Source organism: Aquarana catesbeiana, linkage group LG02 (assembly GCF_042186555.1).
Source record: "Aquarana catesbeiana isolate 2022-GZ linkage group LG02, ASM4218655v1, whole genome shotgun sequence".
In the NCBI taxonomy this organism is placed as follows: Eukaryota; Metazoa; Chordata; class Amphibia; order Anura; family Ranidae; genus Aquarana; species Aquarana catesbeiana.
Genome location: NC_133325.1, coordinates 112,618,725 through 112,635,636, shown reverse-complemented (window position 1 = coordinate 112,635,636; position 16,912 = coordinate 112,618,725). Strand labels below are relative to the sequence as shown.

General features: G+C 40.8%; 1 protein-coding gene across 1 annotated transcript in view; it reads left to right on the top strand.

The window, feature by feature from the left end:
• The window catches only part of TEX26 (testis expressed 26), an 82,916-nt gene extending 67,357 nt beyond the window's left edge, over positions 1 to 15,559 (top strand). The window contains exons 6-8 of the mRNA XM_073613359.1: positions 5,523 to 5,699; positions 12,140 to 12,301; positions 12,412 to 15,559. Of these exons, the coding sequence (XP_073469460.1) occupies positions 5,523 to 5,699; positions 12,140 to 12,301; positions 12,412 to 12,503 (431 nt within the window). The 3' untranslated portion in view covers positions 12,504 to 15,559. The remainder of the gene's footprint in view (positions 1 to 5,522; positions 5,700 to 12,139; positions 12,302 to 12,411) is intronic.
• Positions 15,560 to 16,912: the final 1,353 nt, after the last annotated feature.

Below are 16,912 nucleotides of genomic sequence, written 5' to 3'. Positions count from 1 at the left end.
GTGGTGATGAAAGGGACCAAGGCAGAATTCTGCTCACGAGGTGGTCTATCCCTTAACAAATCACTCCTATCCAGATTTACCACTGAATGAAGAGTGGAACTAAGAGTATCTTGCGGGTAACCCTTCTCCAAAAATCTCTTGGTGAGAACATCCGCCTGTTCCAAAAACTCAGCAGCGTCAGAGCAATTACGCCTAAAACGTATATACTGGCTCTTAGGAACAGAACGAAGCCAGGCCTGATGATGGCAGCTATCCATAGAAATATAGGAGTTTCGATCTGTACTTTTAAAAAACGTAGAGGTACTAAACTGATTGTGACGGATGCCTATATTAAGATCCAAAAAACTAACAGCAGATTGACTGGCTTCAAAATTTAGAACAATGCCTCTATCGTTCTTATTGAGGTCTTCCATAAATTGATCAAGGTCGCTCCGAGAACCGTCCCAAAGGAGGAGGACGTCATCGATGTACCTGGCCCACAACTTGAGTTGGGGCTTTCGGCAAACATGGATGACGTCCTCCTCCCACAGAGCCATAAAAAGGTTCGCAAGACTGGGGGCATATTTAGCCCCCATAGCCACTCCGCGATCTTGGCGGTAGAACTGCTTGTCGAACCAAAAATAATTATGTGAAGCAGCATACCTCAGAAGGTCCATAATAAAATTAATTTGTTCATCAAACAAATCAGAATCTCTTCTGAGGTAATACTCAACTGCAAAAAGGCCTAAATCATGAGGAATTATTGTATACAAGGACGTCACGTCTGCGGTGACCAACCATGTAGATGCAGTAGGGGTATGATTAGACAAAATATTTATTACATGCCTAGAGTCTTTGATTAGAGAGGGCATTTTAGCAACCAAAGGTTGTAAGAAGAAGTCAATATACTTGCCCACCCGGGACGTAAGGGAATCGATCCCACTCACAATAGGACGTCCCGGGGGGCAAGTAGGGTGCTTATGAACTTTCGGCAAATAGTATATCACTGGCGTACGAGGTGCTTTGGGGATAAGATACAACCTCTCTTTTTTGTTGATAATACTCCGTGTATAACCATTATCAACAATCTTCGTTAATTCACCCAAATAAGAGATTTTAGGGTCTCGTTTTAACTGGGTATAGGTATCCCTGTCACCAAGAATTCTATACATTTCTGTTAAATAATCGTCTCGATTAAGAATGACGATCCCCCCTCCCTTGTCGGCAGGTCTAATAACTATTTCTTTGTTGCTACATAGTGAGTCTAGTCCCAATTGAAGTTCACGACTCTGTCTTGCCTTCTTAATAGGCATTACCTCAAGATCTCTCAACAATACATCACGAAAAACTTTAATGGATGGAGCCAATGCCCCCGGGGGATTGAATAGGGAGGCGTTAGCAAGCTTAGTGTGCTGATAATCATTAAACACCTGGCTGCGATCTGTAATAGGGTTAGAGAGCAGATACCTTTTAATATTGACCTTTCTAATAAACTTGTGGACATCCATATATGTCTCAAATTTATTGAGCTTGCGAGGGGGTGCGAACTTAAGGCCTTTGTCTAATAACTGTTTTTCATTAGCATTAAGAATAACGGAACTTAAATTAAAAATTCCTGCTCCAGCTATAGTTTTATTCTTTTTTGCTCGTAATCGTCTCCCCCCCCTGGTTCCTCTCCTTGGTCTACGGCCCTCTTGATCCCCTGTGTGGGCCTGTGAAAACCCCACTGTTGGGAATTTTGACAGGAAGGTCTAGGGTTAGCATGGCTCATCCCTCTATTATTACCCTGTTGTTGGGATGGACCAGAAAGGTCTCTATTAGGGGGGGGGGGGGGGTAGTATGAGGTACCACTTTGATCATGGTAGTCTGAAATTGGACCATCAAGATCACGAAGAGGGAAAAATCTATTTTGAGTCAGGCCACCATAACCAAATAAATTTTGGTCACAAATAGGATCAGATGGATTATGATATTCATCTACTGAAACCTGGGGATAGTATTGCTCGGAATAAACTGGACCATCTCGAGCAGGAGGTGGACCCCTAGGACCTCCACCTTTATAGTAATTCTGTCCTCGGATTGGGGGACCACCACCTTGATTATACCCTGAGCCATAATAGGAGGTATCCTGTGGATGGGGAAAACGTCCCTGATTGTAATTATTACCATAATATGGAGTGTTGGTATTCCGCCCACCCCGGTTCCCTTGGTTAGATTTGGACGACCGCTGGGGAGGTCCTGGATGTTGATTTGATGGTGGTCCACCTCTCCCTTGGTTATAGTTTCTATGTGGAGATTGAAAAGAACCCCTTCTCAGTCTCTCATTATTCCTATATGAATTAGTAGAAATAGATCCTTTGGTAGGATTAGCATTAGTTGCAGGTGGAGCAGTATCCATAGCAGCATTATCCTGACCGGCGTCTGCCGCCAGCAGTTTTTTCTGCCATTCGAATACAACTCCCCCATGATAATCCGCCAAATCTCTGTTGTATTTTTTCTTTTTCTTGAATTTCTGTTCTCTGTCCTCTTTTTCTAAAATATTTAACAAATTTTGTGATTTATCTTTATACTCAGCAGTATCTAGAAGTGGGGTTAATTTCTCCTTAATCTTTTTTATTTCTTCATCTAAGCGGGAAAGTTTCAACAATTTCCTCTCAATGAGAAATCTAAGGAGGTTAACTCCAGCCTCATTGAAATATTTGTACCAATCTTCTAATTGGATATCCCCTTTTTGGGGACCGACCTCCCACCTTAGGCTTCTTGGGACCATATTAAGTTTGACATATGTCTCCAGGTAAGCAACATCCCACTTAGTGTGGGTCTCTGAGATGGTAAGATTTTTTAATCTGGTGAATAAGCCACTAAGATCACCTTCCTCCTCTTTGTAGGGTTCAAACACTCCATTGGTGTTTACCTTTTTAGAGGCCCTGTAGTCAAAAATATCCATCGGTAACCGAACAAACGGACACTGATGGATAAAAGGTAGTGATAATAATGGTGCAAGCTGCAGTAAAGGAGTATCAAAATAGCAAATAAATAAAAGGAAAATACTGCGCTGTATCAATGCAAAAAAATAATAACTAAACCAATAAGCAGCTGCTAAAGTGAGATACACACACCAACAATAAATTTCAAAACAGAGCAGCGCTACCCCCCAAATATTAATAAAATAAAGATCAGATACAATTCGCTAATTAATTTAAACACTAATAAAATCAATTGTGATCAAAAACAACAACTATAAGTCCATCTTCTCAATTCTGCAGTGATAGAAAAGGAAGTGCCACGCATCAACAGATGCTGAAAAAACAGTGTAACTGTGCATCCAAAATTTGCTCAAAAAGGTAGTAGTAATAGTCCATAATAAGTGAATTCAACCTCCACCACACCTTCAGTGTTTAAAAAGAATGCTCGCTTACCAGATGGCAAGCAATTAAAGCTTGCGGTCTAAACCCGACCAGGGCCTTTCTCCAGGTCCAGGATACAAAGGTCTGAGGGAGAACCCATCCAGGAGGTCAGCAGAGGATCACCAGACTCACCACCCAGAATCGTCCCCAGATCAAATAAGGTGATGATCAGATGTTCCAGAAATATATAAAGGAAGTTTAGATAGAGCCATGTTTACCACAGTGTAGCATCGCCTCTGCTTTTAACAACACTCTGTAAACATCTGAGAACTGGGGAGACCAGTTGCTGGGGTTTTGGGAGAGGAATGTTGTGCTATACAGTCCTGTCTTTTTTTGTCATATTTTTTGTTTCAAAATCCGCCAAATATTTTCAAATAGTGAACGGTCTGGACTGCAGGCGGGCCATTTAAGCACCTGAACTCTTCTACTACAAAAGCCATGGTGCTTTCATAGATGCAGTATGCTTTAGAACTGTCCTGCTAAAATATGCAAGGCCTTCCCCGAAGAAGACGTCCTCTGGATGGGAGCATATGCTGCTCTAAAACCTGGATATATCTTTCAGCGCTGATGGTGCCTTTTCAGATGTGCAAACTGCCCATTCCATTTACATTAATGCACCCCCATACCATCAAATGTAGGCTTTTGAGCTGAGCACTGATAACAATCCGGAAGGTTCCTCCTCTTTAGTCTGGAGGATGCATCGCCCATGGTTGCCAAAAGAATGTCAAATTTTAATTTGTCAGACCACAAAACAATTTTCCAGTTTGGAACAGACCGTTTAAAATGAGTTTTGACCCAGAGAAGATGGCAGCGTTTCTGGATCATGTTCAGATACGGCTTCTTCTTTGCATGATCGAGCTTTACCTCATATTTTTGGATGGCATGGCAAATTTATTCACAGATAGTGAATTGTGGAAGTATACTTGAACTTATGCAATGATGTCCATCACAGCATTATGCCTGTTTTTAACGCAGTGACGTCTGAGGGCCTGAAGATCACAGGCATCCAATATTATGTTTCGGCCTTGTCCCTTGCGCACAGAGATTTCTCTAGATCCTCTAAAACCTTTGATGATATGTATTGTAGATGATGATACATTTAAAGTCTTTGCAATATTACAATAAGAAACATTCTGAAATGTTCGACAATTTTTAGACGCAGATTTTCCTAGATTGGTGAACTTCTGTCCATGTTTACTTCTGAGATACTCTGACTCTCTAAGATGATCTTTTTTATACCCAATCATGTTACTGACCTGTTGCCAATTAACCTAATTAGTTGCAAAATGTTCTTCCAGCTCATCTTTGTTAGTTCAGCTTTTTGTTTCCCTGTCCCAACTCTTTTGAGACGTTCTGCTGCCATCAATTTCAATATTACCTTATTTTTTCTTAAAATGGTACATATTCTCAGTTTAAACATTTGATATGTTTTCTGCTTTCTGTTGTGAATAAAATATGGTTGATGAGACTTGCAAATCATTGGATTTTGTTACTATGTAGATATTATACAGCGTCTCAGATTTTTTGGAATTGTGCTTGCAGTTTGAATATTACTAGCTATCCCAAGGCCAGAAAACAATGCAATATGATAACTGATCTATATCTTTTATATGTGTACATGTGAAAGAAATGTTGAAACACAGATCTGCCTCTTCAAACTGATAGATGTGCTAAATTAACGTTTTTGGTGAGTGCCTGGCAAATTAGGTTGCCAAATTATCCCTTTATTGAATGATATGCCTTGTAACTTGGGTAGTACTCATTCGAGTTTACATTGGATCCTGTGTCTGTTTTATATGTCAGAATTTAAAGGAATGATTTAGCAACCATGATATCCAATGTTATATTTGCCGTTTTATAAGTAAGGTTTTTCTTGTGCTTTGTGAGCTTCAAAGATATGTATTTTTAGAATGCAATACATTCACAGTTTAATAAATAAACGTATATGTTTGCTGATAGATTAAAGGTTTTAGAGTAAATACGACCAGTTGTCCTTTTCAATATCAGGGTAATGAAGCTTTGCAGATATTGATATATATATATATATTTTTTGTAATATCAGTTATAGTTGTAACTGTCTTGAATTGGTGATATCAATGTGCATAGCAATTTATATGTGTCTAATATCACGTGCAGGTTATCAAATGAAATATGCTATAGATGCTCCACCGGACTGGAGAAAAGAAATCCCAAAACCTTTAGCCACTGAGTCACGGTTTCATTATCAAGTTCAACCTCGTGCTCCAGAACTGGATGACGTTACTCACAAATACGGATGTTACTCAACCAAACACCTCACAGCAAAGGGAGTTAGTAAGTTCCATCTGGATCCTATTCGGTAACACATACCATGTTATTTCCTTAAATATGTAGGAAGCTAGCCCTTTAAAATGTAGTCTTGATGAGGATCAAATTGTATATAATGGCTAAACACACAGAGTATTTTATCACATACAGCTGGTGCCCATATTTATGTAAGTAAAACTTTACCCTGAAAACATTTTCTGGCATGCACAGTTTTTTTTTTTGTAAAAGAGACTTTATAGAGTGTATTTATAAAATAAATGTAAAAAATTTGCAAATTGTTCAGTGAAAATGAATGAACAATCATTTTGTGCAAATGGGGCAAGAATTTTTTTTTTATTTGGTTATTTTCTGTTTTCATTGATTTAAAATGGAAAATGCTGTATTTGGACACTAGATGTGGAAAATGCTGTATTTGGACACTAGGTGCTAAGTATTATACGAATTTCTATGATAACTAGTACCATCTAGTGGGCAAATGCAGTATTTACCATTCATTTTTTTCCCCCAGCACAAATGTACTTTCATTGGGCAAACGTATTTTCGCCAACAATACTCCTTTCCCTTTATCCATTTGTAGTGCATTGCAGTGTACTGTCTCGGTCTCTGTCACATGCCAAAGAGTGAAGCTAGGTGTGCAGAACAGTGCAACTCCATAGCACAAGCTTGAGAGTTTCATCATCACACGCTGCCCTTTACCAATATTTAAGGGTAAATCCACTTAAAGCTGGGTAACATGGAAAAAATGGTGCTGGTATACACCTGCCTGCCTCGTAGGAAATTAAAGGGTAATATGATTATCTCCTATGATCCTCAGCTCCATCTAGTGACCATAATGCAGTATTTTCTAAATATGGTATTTCAGAAAACACCAAACTACAGAAACAGAATGTTAATACCATATAACTATAATAAGCTGAAATATCTGTAACCAAGTCGGCCATAAGCCGAGCGTCTCTGTTGCGGGCAAAAACGTGGGGACAAACCAGATTGCTACGGGGACGTATATAATATAATACGTGTATGAAAATTAAAATACATAAATAAAAATATATTTTTTGTTATCTTTAGTTAGTTATTTTGTCAGTTTTGTGCTGTATATCTGTTTCTTGGTGCTGCCTATCCCCTGTGTCTTGCTGGCTGAACGGAGACTTTTTCCAGTGCTATGCGACTGCCCAGTGTCGCATCCTGGCACCTTGTGTGTGAGACGTGACGTAGGGAGGATCAGCTGGGGGTGTTCTCCCTCCTCCTGGTCCTTGTACGTCACTCCCAGCGATCTCCTTCCCCTCGCCGAGTGTCTCTTTTTCGTCCTCTACACGCAGGCGCAGTCTTGGTGGTGTGCGCATGCACGGTGAGTACTAGCGGCTGCTCTGGATGACGTTACGTCGGCGCCTCTGACTGTTGACTATGGGAGGGGCGTGTGTATAAAAGCGCGGTTATTGAGTGCTTTACTGAGCTATTGTATACCACGGTTACCAGGCTTATGGAGGTGGCGTTTGGTGTGCTGTCCTGTCCAGGGAGGTATGTACTTTAGACTTGTTCTGGGACTTGCTGTTGCTATGTTCGCCAGAATAGTTTCCTCTTTCACATTTTGTGATTCCCTGATCACTTTTTTACATTGTTATAGGTACTATTACTTAGGAAGATCTCTGAAGAATTAACAGTACTTGGCCTTCTTCTGCTTGTCTTCTACCACTATATGGGGCTGTATTGAGACATCGGTGGATCATTCCATTTGGCATTCATTTCAATACCTAGTGACATTTTTGATCACTATACTTGTCCCTTTGCCCATTTTTGGCCGTTGTGGCTTTCAGTACTTTTTATTTTACATTTACTTTTTTATGTACATATACATAATTATTCTTTATTCTATGAAGGATCCTCCCCTAGTAGAGTTGGCTAACTACACTCTTATGATATTTTGTTTTAGGCAATCTCTATCTTGCTTATTTTTCCTCCTTTGACAGGATCATACCATTCTGCGGTCTGCTGCACCCCTGTATCTGCTATATCGTGCTGTTTTTATTAACTATATGCGTTCAATTACTTCACATTACCCTGTAAGTATTCACCTTTGGCTATTACTAACAGTTAAGTTCAATACACTTTTCGATGTTAGTCCCCCTCAGGGGCCATATTACTCCTAGATTGTTATTTATCTGTCTTGGGCGCTTACAGATGTAATACAGTTTATTAATTGGTTCCAAGCTGTACGCTTGACCCCTATTTTTATTTATGTATTTTTATTTTTCATTTTTCATATACCTATTATATAATATATAAGCCCCCATAGCAATCTGATTTGCCTCCCCATTTTTGCCCACAACAGAGACGCTCGGCTTATGGCCGCCTTGGTTACAGATATTTCAGCTTATTATAGTTATATGGTATTAACATGCTGATGTTTCTGTAGTTTTATGTATCATATTTATATATTTTCTCTTCTTCCATTTTTTTTGATAGCTGATGTTAATTCTCCTGAAGAAGCGCAATGAGCGCGCAACATGTAGAGCAAATTGTATCTACCTGAATATCACTACACCGCCTATCTGTCTCTGAACCACACTCTTGGATCCATCTATATTATGGAATGTCCTTGATTCATCTCCTTGTAGTTGCAATTGGTTCTGTACAGTAGTATTATTGTTTATGATGTATCTAACTATCAATGTGGGTTTTTAGAGATCATGTAGGTTTTATATGTTTATATTAAAATAAAATATTTTTTGTATAAAATTATTGTTAACTGTGCCTAAAAAGTCCAAGTCCCATTTTCTCTTGTTTTTCCAAATTTATAGGACGTGGCACTTTGTACTTGTCATGTATCCACAGGACCACTCTGTGACTTGATACAGTTAACTATTTCATCAGAGCACGGAGGTGGTCGCAGTAATTGTGAGGGGACAGAGTCAAGGGGACAGGTGGTGAGGTGGGCCGTGGACAGGAGTTTGGCAACTTTCTCAGTGGTAGCAGGGTTGAAGGAGGAAAGTATTGAGTGTGGTATTAGACTTGGTGTGTTGATTGGGGGAGAAAGCTGGACGCTGGATATCTCATCAATCAGTATTAAGCAGATGATATTTTACTATAAGTAATCAGAGAAACATTTCCAAAACTGGCAGCTGAAGGTAACAAACAACCTATTAACCTTTTTACTTCCAGGCCCTGCAATTCACTTTTCAACTCAGGTGGCCAGACTTTTAGAGTTTGTTAAAGACCCTCCAAACTATAAATTTTCTGAAAGCAGTGGATCAGTAGAACAAAAAAAAGGGGGGGGCTACTGATTTTGTAGATCCCTAGAGAGTTGCGCAAATGTCTAACAACAGTTTCGCTAAAAATACAATGCAATCATTATTAGTGGACACAAACACAACATGACTTCTAAAATTTCAACGAAATCTAAAAGATATATGTATTGAGTTAATAAATAATAAATATTTTTTTATTTTAAATTACGCCTTTCTGCAAAATGGTGAAAATCGAAGGTATGCAAAACTGTAAATAAGCAGCTTACTTGAAAAGTCTGGAGTTTATTCATTTTCACTTACGTCTTTTAGAGGTTGTAAAAGACCTCCCCCAAGCCATACATTTTCTGAAAGCATAGGACTGGTAGAATAAAAACAGAACAAGGGTGCACACACCACTTCAGGCAAAAAATGAACACATCCGGTCCAAGTTGCTAATCCCGGCTCATCACCGTAGGCATCAAGAAGAGAAGAAAAAATTGATCGCACACTTGGAACAAGCGCGGTTCTTTTCGTGGGAAATGCGTCAACTGATCATCATTGCAATTTTGCCTGGCTCACGACAATAAAGACATTTCTACAGCATCTTTTGGATCCAAGTGTGCGATCAATCTTTTTTTCTCTTCTTGCTACTGATTTTGTAGGTCATGTGATAATTGCGCAAATGATTATCAAATCAATATTTTTGCTAAAAATACACTATAATCATTATTAGCAGAGACAAACACAACATAACTTACAGAATTTCTACTAAATTCCAACTAAAACTTAGATAAAACTATTGAGTTAATATATAATGCTCTGGGGGTCATTCACATGGGTGCTGTGGTCTATACAATGTGAATCAGAAGTTTGTTTATTTGGCTAGAGTTGCACGCAGGCAGCCTATGTTACACTATGGGGACACAGCAGCTGTACAAACACAGCCACAGGCCCTAAATTAATAGGCATGTAGGTGCAGGAGTAGCCCTGAACGCACTGGGCCTTTAGGGCTGCTCATCTGGAAAAGCTGTCAAATTAGGACCTCGGTCTGTGTTCATACAGCTGTACGTCCCAATACAGAAATTTCCATCCTGAGCACCTGTGTGAGTGAGCCTTAATTGTGTGTTTTTTTTGTTTTTTTAAACAATCCTATTCTGGTGGGGAGACTTTGGTGAAATTTTAAAAGTCCTGGTGTCATACTTTTGAGACAAAGAAAGTGATTAAGCACAGATTCCTCAATCCCTTTCACTGAAGCTTCAGCTGCACTGCAGAATGAATGAACAGGAAGTTCATCTGTTCATTCACAAACGGAAGCATAGTAAACAAAGTTTTAGTACCGATCACTCACTGGGGTTGATTTACTAAAACTGGAGAGTGCAAAACCTGGTGCAGCTCTGCACAGAAATCAATCAACTTCCAGGTTTTGTTGTCAAAGTTTAACTGCTTGCCGACCAGCCGCCATCGTTATATGTCGGCAGGTTGGCTCCCCTGCGCGATTTGCTGTAGGTGTACGGCGGGCGCTTTAAGGACTATAGGGGGCGCGCGTGGAGCCGATACTTCTTGCGGCCTTCGGCCGCGATGTCTGCCGACGACCCGCAATCTCTCCTCAGAGAGCCAGAACGGGGATCTGTCAATGTAAGCATTTCTGTCAGGAAAGTAGAGAGAGATCTGCTGTTCCTAGTGATCAGGAACAGTGATCTTTCTCTACTCCCTGTCGGTCCACTCCCCCCACAGTTAGAAACACCTCCCTAGGGAACGCCCCTTGATCACCCCCTGGTGTTAACTCCTTCCCTGCCAGTGGCATTTATACAGTAATCAGTGGCTATTTTTAGCTCCGATCACTGTATAAATGTCAATTTTTCTCAAAAAAGTATCAAAAGTGTCCAATCTGTCAATGTCGCAATGTCGTAGTCCTGCTAAAAATCGCTGATCACCGCCATTACTAGTAAAAAAAAAAAAAAAATAATAAAAATGCCATAAATATATCCCCTATTTTGTATATGCTATAACTTTTGCGCAAACAATTCAATATACACTTTTTTTTTTTTTTACCAAAAATATATAGAATACATATTGGCCTAAACTGATGAAGACATTTTTATTCTGGATATTTATTATAGCAAAAAGTAAAAAATGTTGGGCTTTTTTCAAAATTGACGCTCTTTTTTTGTTTATAGTGCAAAAAATAAAAACTGCAGAGGTGATCACATACCACCAAAAGAAAGCTCTATTTGTGGGAAAAAAAGGATGTCAATTTTGTTTGGGTACAAAGTCGCACGACCGCGCAATTTTCAGTTAAGTCGACGTAGTGCAAAAAAAAGGCCTGGTCGGGGAGGGGGTAAATCCTTAGAGGCTACCATGCACAGCTGCACCAGGTTTTGCAGTCTTCAGTTTGTGTAAATCAACCCCACTGTGTTCAATCAGGAAAGGAAGGGATTGGTAAATGTGACATGTTTACCAACTCCCTGCTCTTCATCCTGAAACCAATCTCCCCCATGCCCTGACAGCAGATGACAGACGGCAGGGCTGTGTGGGGTGGGGTTCCAGGGAATCTGTGCTGCAGGAGGGGAATCTAAGAAGGGTAGGGAATGGGAGGATGGGAGTGGTGGGGGGATCCATTCTGACAATCCAATCCCCCTGTGGCTCCCTACAGCAGGTGACAGCCAGCAGGAGGGAGAGGAAGAGAAGCAGGTGGCACTGCAGTGGAGGAATGAGTGCTGGCGAGGTGGAAAATTGGAGCAGCATAGGGAAGATTAGAGCGGGGGAAGTGGAAGTGGAAAGCGGGGGGGGGGGGGTAGCAGAGGGGATAGGACAGGAGCAGAGGCTGGGGAGGGGGGGATCACATTCCAGGTGAATAGCTAGGATCAGCAACTTATCAGCCGCTGATAACAACTATTTCTTTATTCAGGGTCACTGAAATCCAAGCATCGTATGGCATACTGACTTGGCCAGCTGGCAGCCATTCTGTCCCACGTTTTGCTGGCAGTGAAAGGGTTAACCGTTTCCTGAAAGTCAGCCAGTGAATTATGACTTATTTTTCGGGCACTAGATATAAAACATTGAATAATTCTAGTCCCTTCAATCAGTTCTGTGTGTGGTCTCCACTGTATATGACCTTTTGTTTAATGGTATCATCTGCACAATAATTATACCCAAGATTATTTATACAGGCGCAGCTCAAATTTTTAAATCTGTCCTTTTTAATTTCCCTTGACATTTTAGTTCCTGCCGTGACATATGCTCATATCAGAAACCAACAAAACAGAACTCAGCTGACCACATATCAGAGACATTTTGGAAAGGATTATATTGACCTTTCTGGTCTTGTAGCTTCACTGGATCCCGCAGAGCTGGCATGCTATCTAAAGAGTGTCCCTAATGAAGGTAATGGATGTCTTTATCATTCTTCTGTATATCATGAGTTCTATGAAAAGGAAATTGCTTTTTTTTTTTTTTTTTTGAGTGACTTACATGAAATTTCTTACAAATGACAGAAAGAAGAATGCTTGAGAAGTTTCTAAAAGCCTTCGGGGAAAATGACAATCAACACTTAGAAACAAAATCAACTCAAACCAAATTAAATTGATGACTAGAAGAAGACGTGACTTTCTGCTGCTAATCTGTGTGACAATTCCCCTCCTCTAAGATGATCGTCGTGAAATTCTGGTGTTAAAAAAAGACTATCCTGACAAGGTTTTATTTGCCTAATGCATAAAATGGATATTACTTGAGTGCTTCTATTCTGTGTCACAACCTATAAAGATCCTCTATCCCTTCCTATTTTCACCAGAACTAGATTTAGATTTTTACTGCAACACCATACCTTTATGAAATTTGATGCAGTATTATAACTCAGCTTCTGGGGGTCACTTTAAAAAGGGACAAAAGCAATGTCCCTGAAGCATCTACCAGAGGGCCATGTTCATTAAATAGGTATTTTAAAATGGTTAAAGTGTTAGTTCACCTAACAGAAAATCTGTAAAGGTGACCTAACACCGGACACCCTGCCAGTGTTGCCAACCTACCAGACTGAAATTTACTGAAATGACACCCAAAATTTACTGGCACAGCCACATTTTTAATGGCATTTGCAAAAGTTACAAAATTACAGTTTTAAGTTCAAATTTCAGTATTTAGACTACAAACAAGTACAATATGCAATTAGCAATGCGATTTATGGTAGATATAAAGGCAAAAAACATATTTCCTATTTTATTTTTGATATAGTAAGTAAGTATCTCAGGGACAGGACTCAGGAGGGCAAGAAATTAGAATGGGCGGCGCACACATGAAATTGACTCTCACAGTGACACTGACAGCAGTGTGCGGCAGCACAGATGATGATGGCACCTCACTGACATGACACGTCCCCTCCTGAGTCACAGTGACAGTCTCTCTCCATGCCAGGTGATTCCTTCGGTCCACTCCAGTCCAAACAGCATTGGCAGTTCCGCTCCCGGCTTGCCTTGCTCCTGTCCCACAGACCCACAAACGTGGCTCCGGACACTCCGCTCGGCTCCCTCTCACATGGCGCGCTCAGGCACAGCCTTCGCCACACCCTCCCTCTACCCAAACACACTGTAGCAGGTACTTGAATGGTCTCAGCCAGCTCCAGACTGGAGTTGCACATGTGCAGTTCTGAGCCGAGCGTCACATCCATATTTTTTATGCCCTGTACACACGGTCAGATTTCTGACGGAAAAAGTTCTATCGGATTGTGTTGTCGGAAATTCCGTTCGTGTGTGGGCTCCATCGGACTTTTTCCGTCAGAATTTCCGACACACAAAGTTTGAGAGCAGGCTATAAAATTTTCCGACAACAAAATCCGATCGGTTAACTTCCGATCGTGTGTACACAAATCCGACGCACAAAGTGCCATGCGTGCTCAGAATAAATTAGGAGATGAAAGCTATTGGCTACTGCCCCGTTTATAGTCCCGACGTACGTGTTTTACGTCACCGCGTTCAGAACGATCGGATTTTCCGACAACGTTGTGCGACCGTGTGTATGCAAGACAAGTTTGAGCCAACATCCGTCGGAAAAAATCCATGGATTTTGTCGGAATGTCCGATCAATGTCCGACTGTGTGTACGGGGCATTACTGTCAGTGGCATTTACTGGCAGGACAAAAGTGCAGTTTTTTACCTGGCTGCCAGTAAAAATGCTGACGATTGGTAGCACTACACCCTGTCCATCCCCCCAGTCGCCACTGTACTTACCTCCTGCGATCCAGAGCTGTCACTGTCAAGGCTCTGTCAACAGCTGCTTTCTTTCCTCTCCATACAGTGCTGCAAGTACAGGCCAGGTGGATTGTAATTGGCCAGCACCATCAAGTGAATGGTGCTGACCAATTAGAATTTGTCTGGTTTGTACTTGCAGAGAACAGAGAGGAGAGAAAACAGCAGGGATTTCACTTCCACGGACCAATGGATGGCTTGCAGGAGCCTTGACATCTCAGGATCGCTGGAGGTAACTACAGTGAGGACCAGGGGAAGGGGGTCTGGTGTTAAGTCACCTTTACAGATTTTCTGTAAACGTGAACTTACACTTTAAGCTGAATTTCAAAATACTCTACTAAGAAATTAAAGATTCATTGCCTCTGCAGAAAGCTACCCTATTTTAAACGCTGGTACATTCTTGTTTGATGGGACAGTAAGGGTCACTGCATTTCCTAAAGGTGATTTGAACAGTGTGTTTTTCCTTTAAAACACATGGTGGCTGCTACCAATTGTGTATGCAAAGGGTTAACTGTGGTTAAACGACCTCATTGGTGATTGCTCTCAGTCTGCTGACGCCTAGATTGTTATCCTGCGAGCTGCAAATCTCTGCACAGAGTGGGGCTGAGAGTGCAATCGTCACAATCTGGTGGCAGCATCTGAGATTGCCACCGTCACACTGGTGATTGATACCCCCCCCCCCCCTCCCTCATGATAGAGATGCTAGCCCTCCAACATCAATTTAGTAACAATATCCTGCTGACTTGTGTATTACCATAACCTTCCCTCCTTGATCTTCTAAATGTGAGGCACCAACTTCCATGGGATGAAAACTAGAGAGACTGTTGTGTTTAAAGGATAAGTTCACCTTTTGTAATATGTTACATGTTACACCCATATTCAGGGTGTAACATGTTACAAATCCACCTGCCCCCACACCTCCCTGCCTCCCCGATGTGACATGCGCCAGGCGATCTTCTTCCCTGCTCTCTGTCACACTCTGCAGAGAACATGGCAGTGCGGGGCCTGTATCGGTGCCACATCACTCATTCACAGAGTTATGTAAATAGAAAAATAAAAGATCTCGCAGCCTTAGCGCCCAAACAGCTTACATGCAGAGTCTACAAGAGCCCTGCATAGCACCCACTATCTGCTGATCATGAGTGCAATGCTTTCCAGGCTCCCAACAAAAAAATAATAAATGCACATTTTTTTTTACCTGCAAAAAGATGTGTATTTATTTTATTTTTTTTAAATGTGAACTTATCCTTTAATCATATTCACCAATCTGCCTATTACACATGAACCTGTTTTGACTGTTTAGTATATTTTTATCCTATTAGGCCCTTTCTGCATGGATGAGGCCTTATGGAGTTTGTACTTTTTCTTATTGCAGATCAATAAAAGGTGCAAAAAAAAAAAGAAAGGACATGACCCTTTTTTCTTTCACATATATTTTATTTATTTTTCCGAAGGCACGAGTAGGTACATAGTAGGAAAACAAAGCATACAAAAAATATATATTGTTTGATAGCTAGGATGCCGAGTACACTGAGTAGAGATGAAAGGATATACAGTAATATCTATACACACACATTCAAAGAATAATCAAGGAAGCAAGTGCTGGAAGCAGAAACACATAGATGTGAGCGTCCGTTGTTTGGATGAGGGCATGAGAGATGTGTCTGTAGACCTAATTGAATGTTGATGGTAATGCAGGATCTGTGGGTGGAGGTCTCTGCGTACAGCTGGAGAGGGGGGGGGGGGGCTGTGAATGAGGGGATAATGCTAGCTATAATGTAAAATTCAAGAAAGTATGATGAAGGTAAAGAAGGAGGGAGTTGGGGGGGAGTGATGGGGCCCAGCCAGAGGCTTCCACTGCATAGGGCTTCTTTGGGTCATAATTTAACCAAAAGTAGGGAGTGGTCAACATTCAGGTTGAGGTTGTAATCGAGCCAAGGTGAACATATTTTTAAACATTTAGGGTATCGTTCAATACAGAAGTGCTTCTCTTGGATCATGGTGCCCATAATCCATTGCTTCACCTCCATGAAGTTCAGGGAAGGTTGTCTTCTGGATTTAACTATGGTTTGACATATAGCTAGAAAGATAAAGGTTGTTAGTTTTCTTTCGTTACTGATGAGGTCAGAGATTGGTCTGTTGAGTAAGGCTTCCCAAGGGTTGCAAACAAGGTTCTTATTAAGGATGGTTCTTATCAAGTTGTATATCCATATCCATAATTTTTGGACCCTAGGACACTGTCAACAGATGTCATGTAGTGTGCCCTGTGCCCTAAATCCCCAAAACCAAAGTGGAGAAGCAGTGGGTGTAAATTTAGATCAAAATAACACCTTGTGGATGTTTTCGTGGGCCAAGAGGACCCATTTTCTTAAAACAGCACAATACATGATGTGCATTGCGGGGGCACTGTTTGCAATGGTGCAATGCAGAGCACCAAGATTTGTGTGGTAACACATAAGGCATCAGTGTGAATATGTATTTTATGTCAACACATTAATATATACATATAAGAATTAAAATTATTATGTTTTGCAACTTTTTTTTTTGTTATACAAAGGGTAACTCATGCATTAGGTATTTACTGTAAGTTGCAAGTCTGAGTATGTCCAGAAGGCATTTGGATGTTTAAATATTTTTCACATATTTGTTGTGACATTCTGTAATTAAGCACTTTAAAGCAAAATCTGATAACAGGTCCTCCTCATGGTTCCTGTCTGACAGCATCTAATTCCTTTTGCTACAGACCACATCTTTTGTG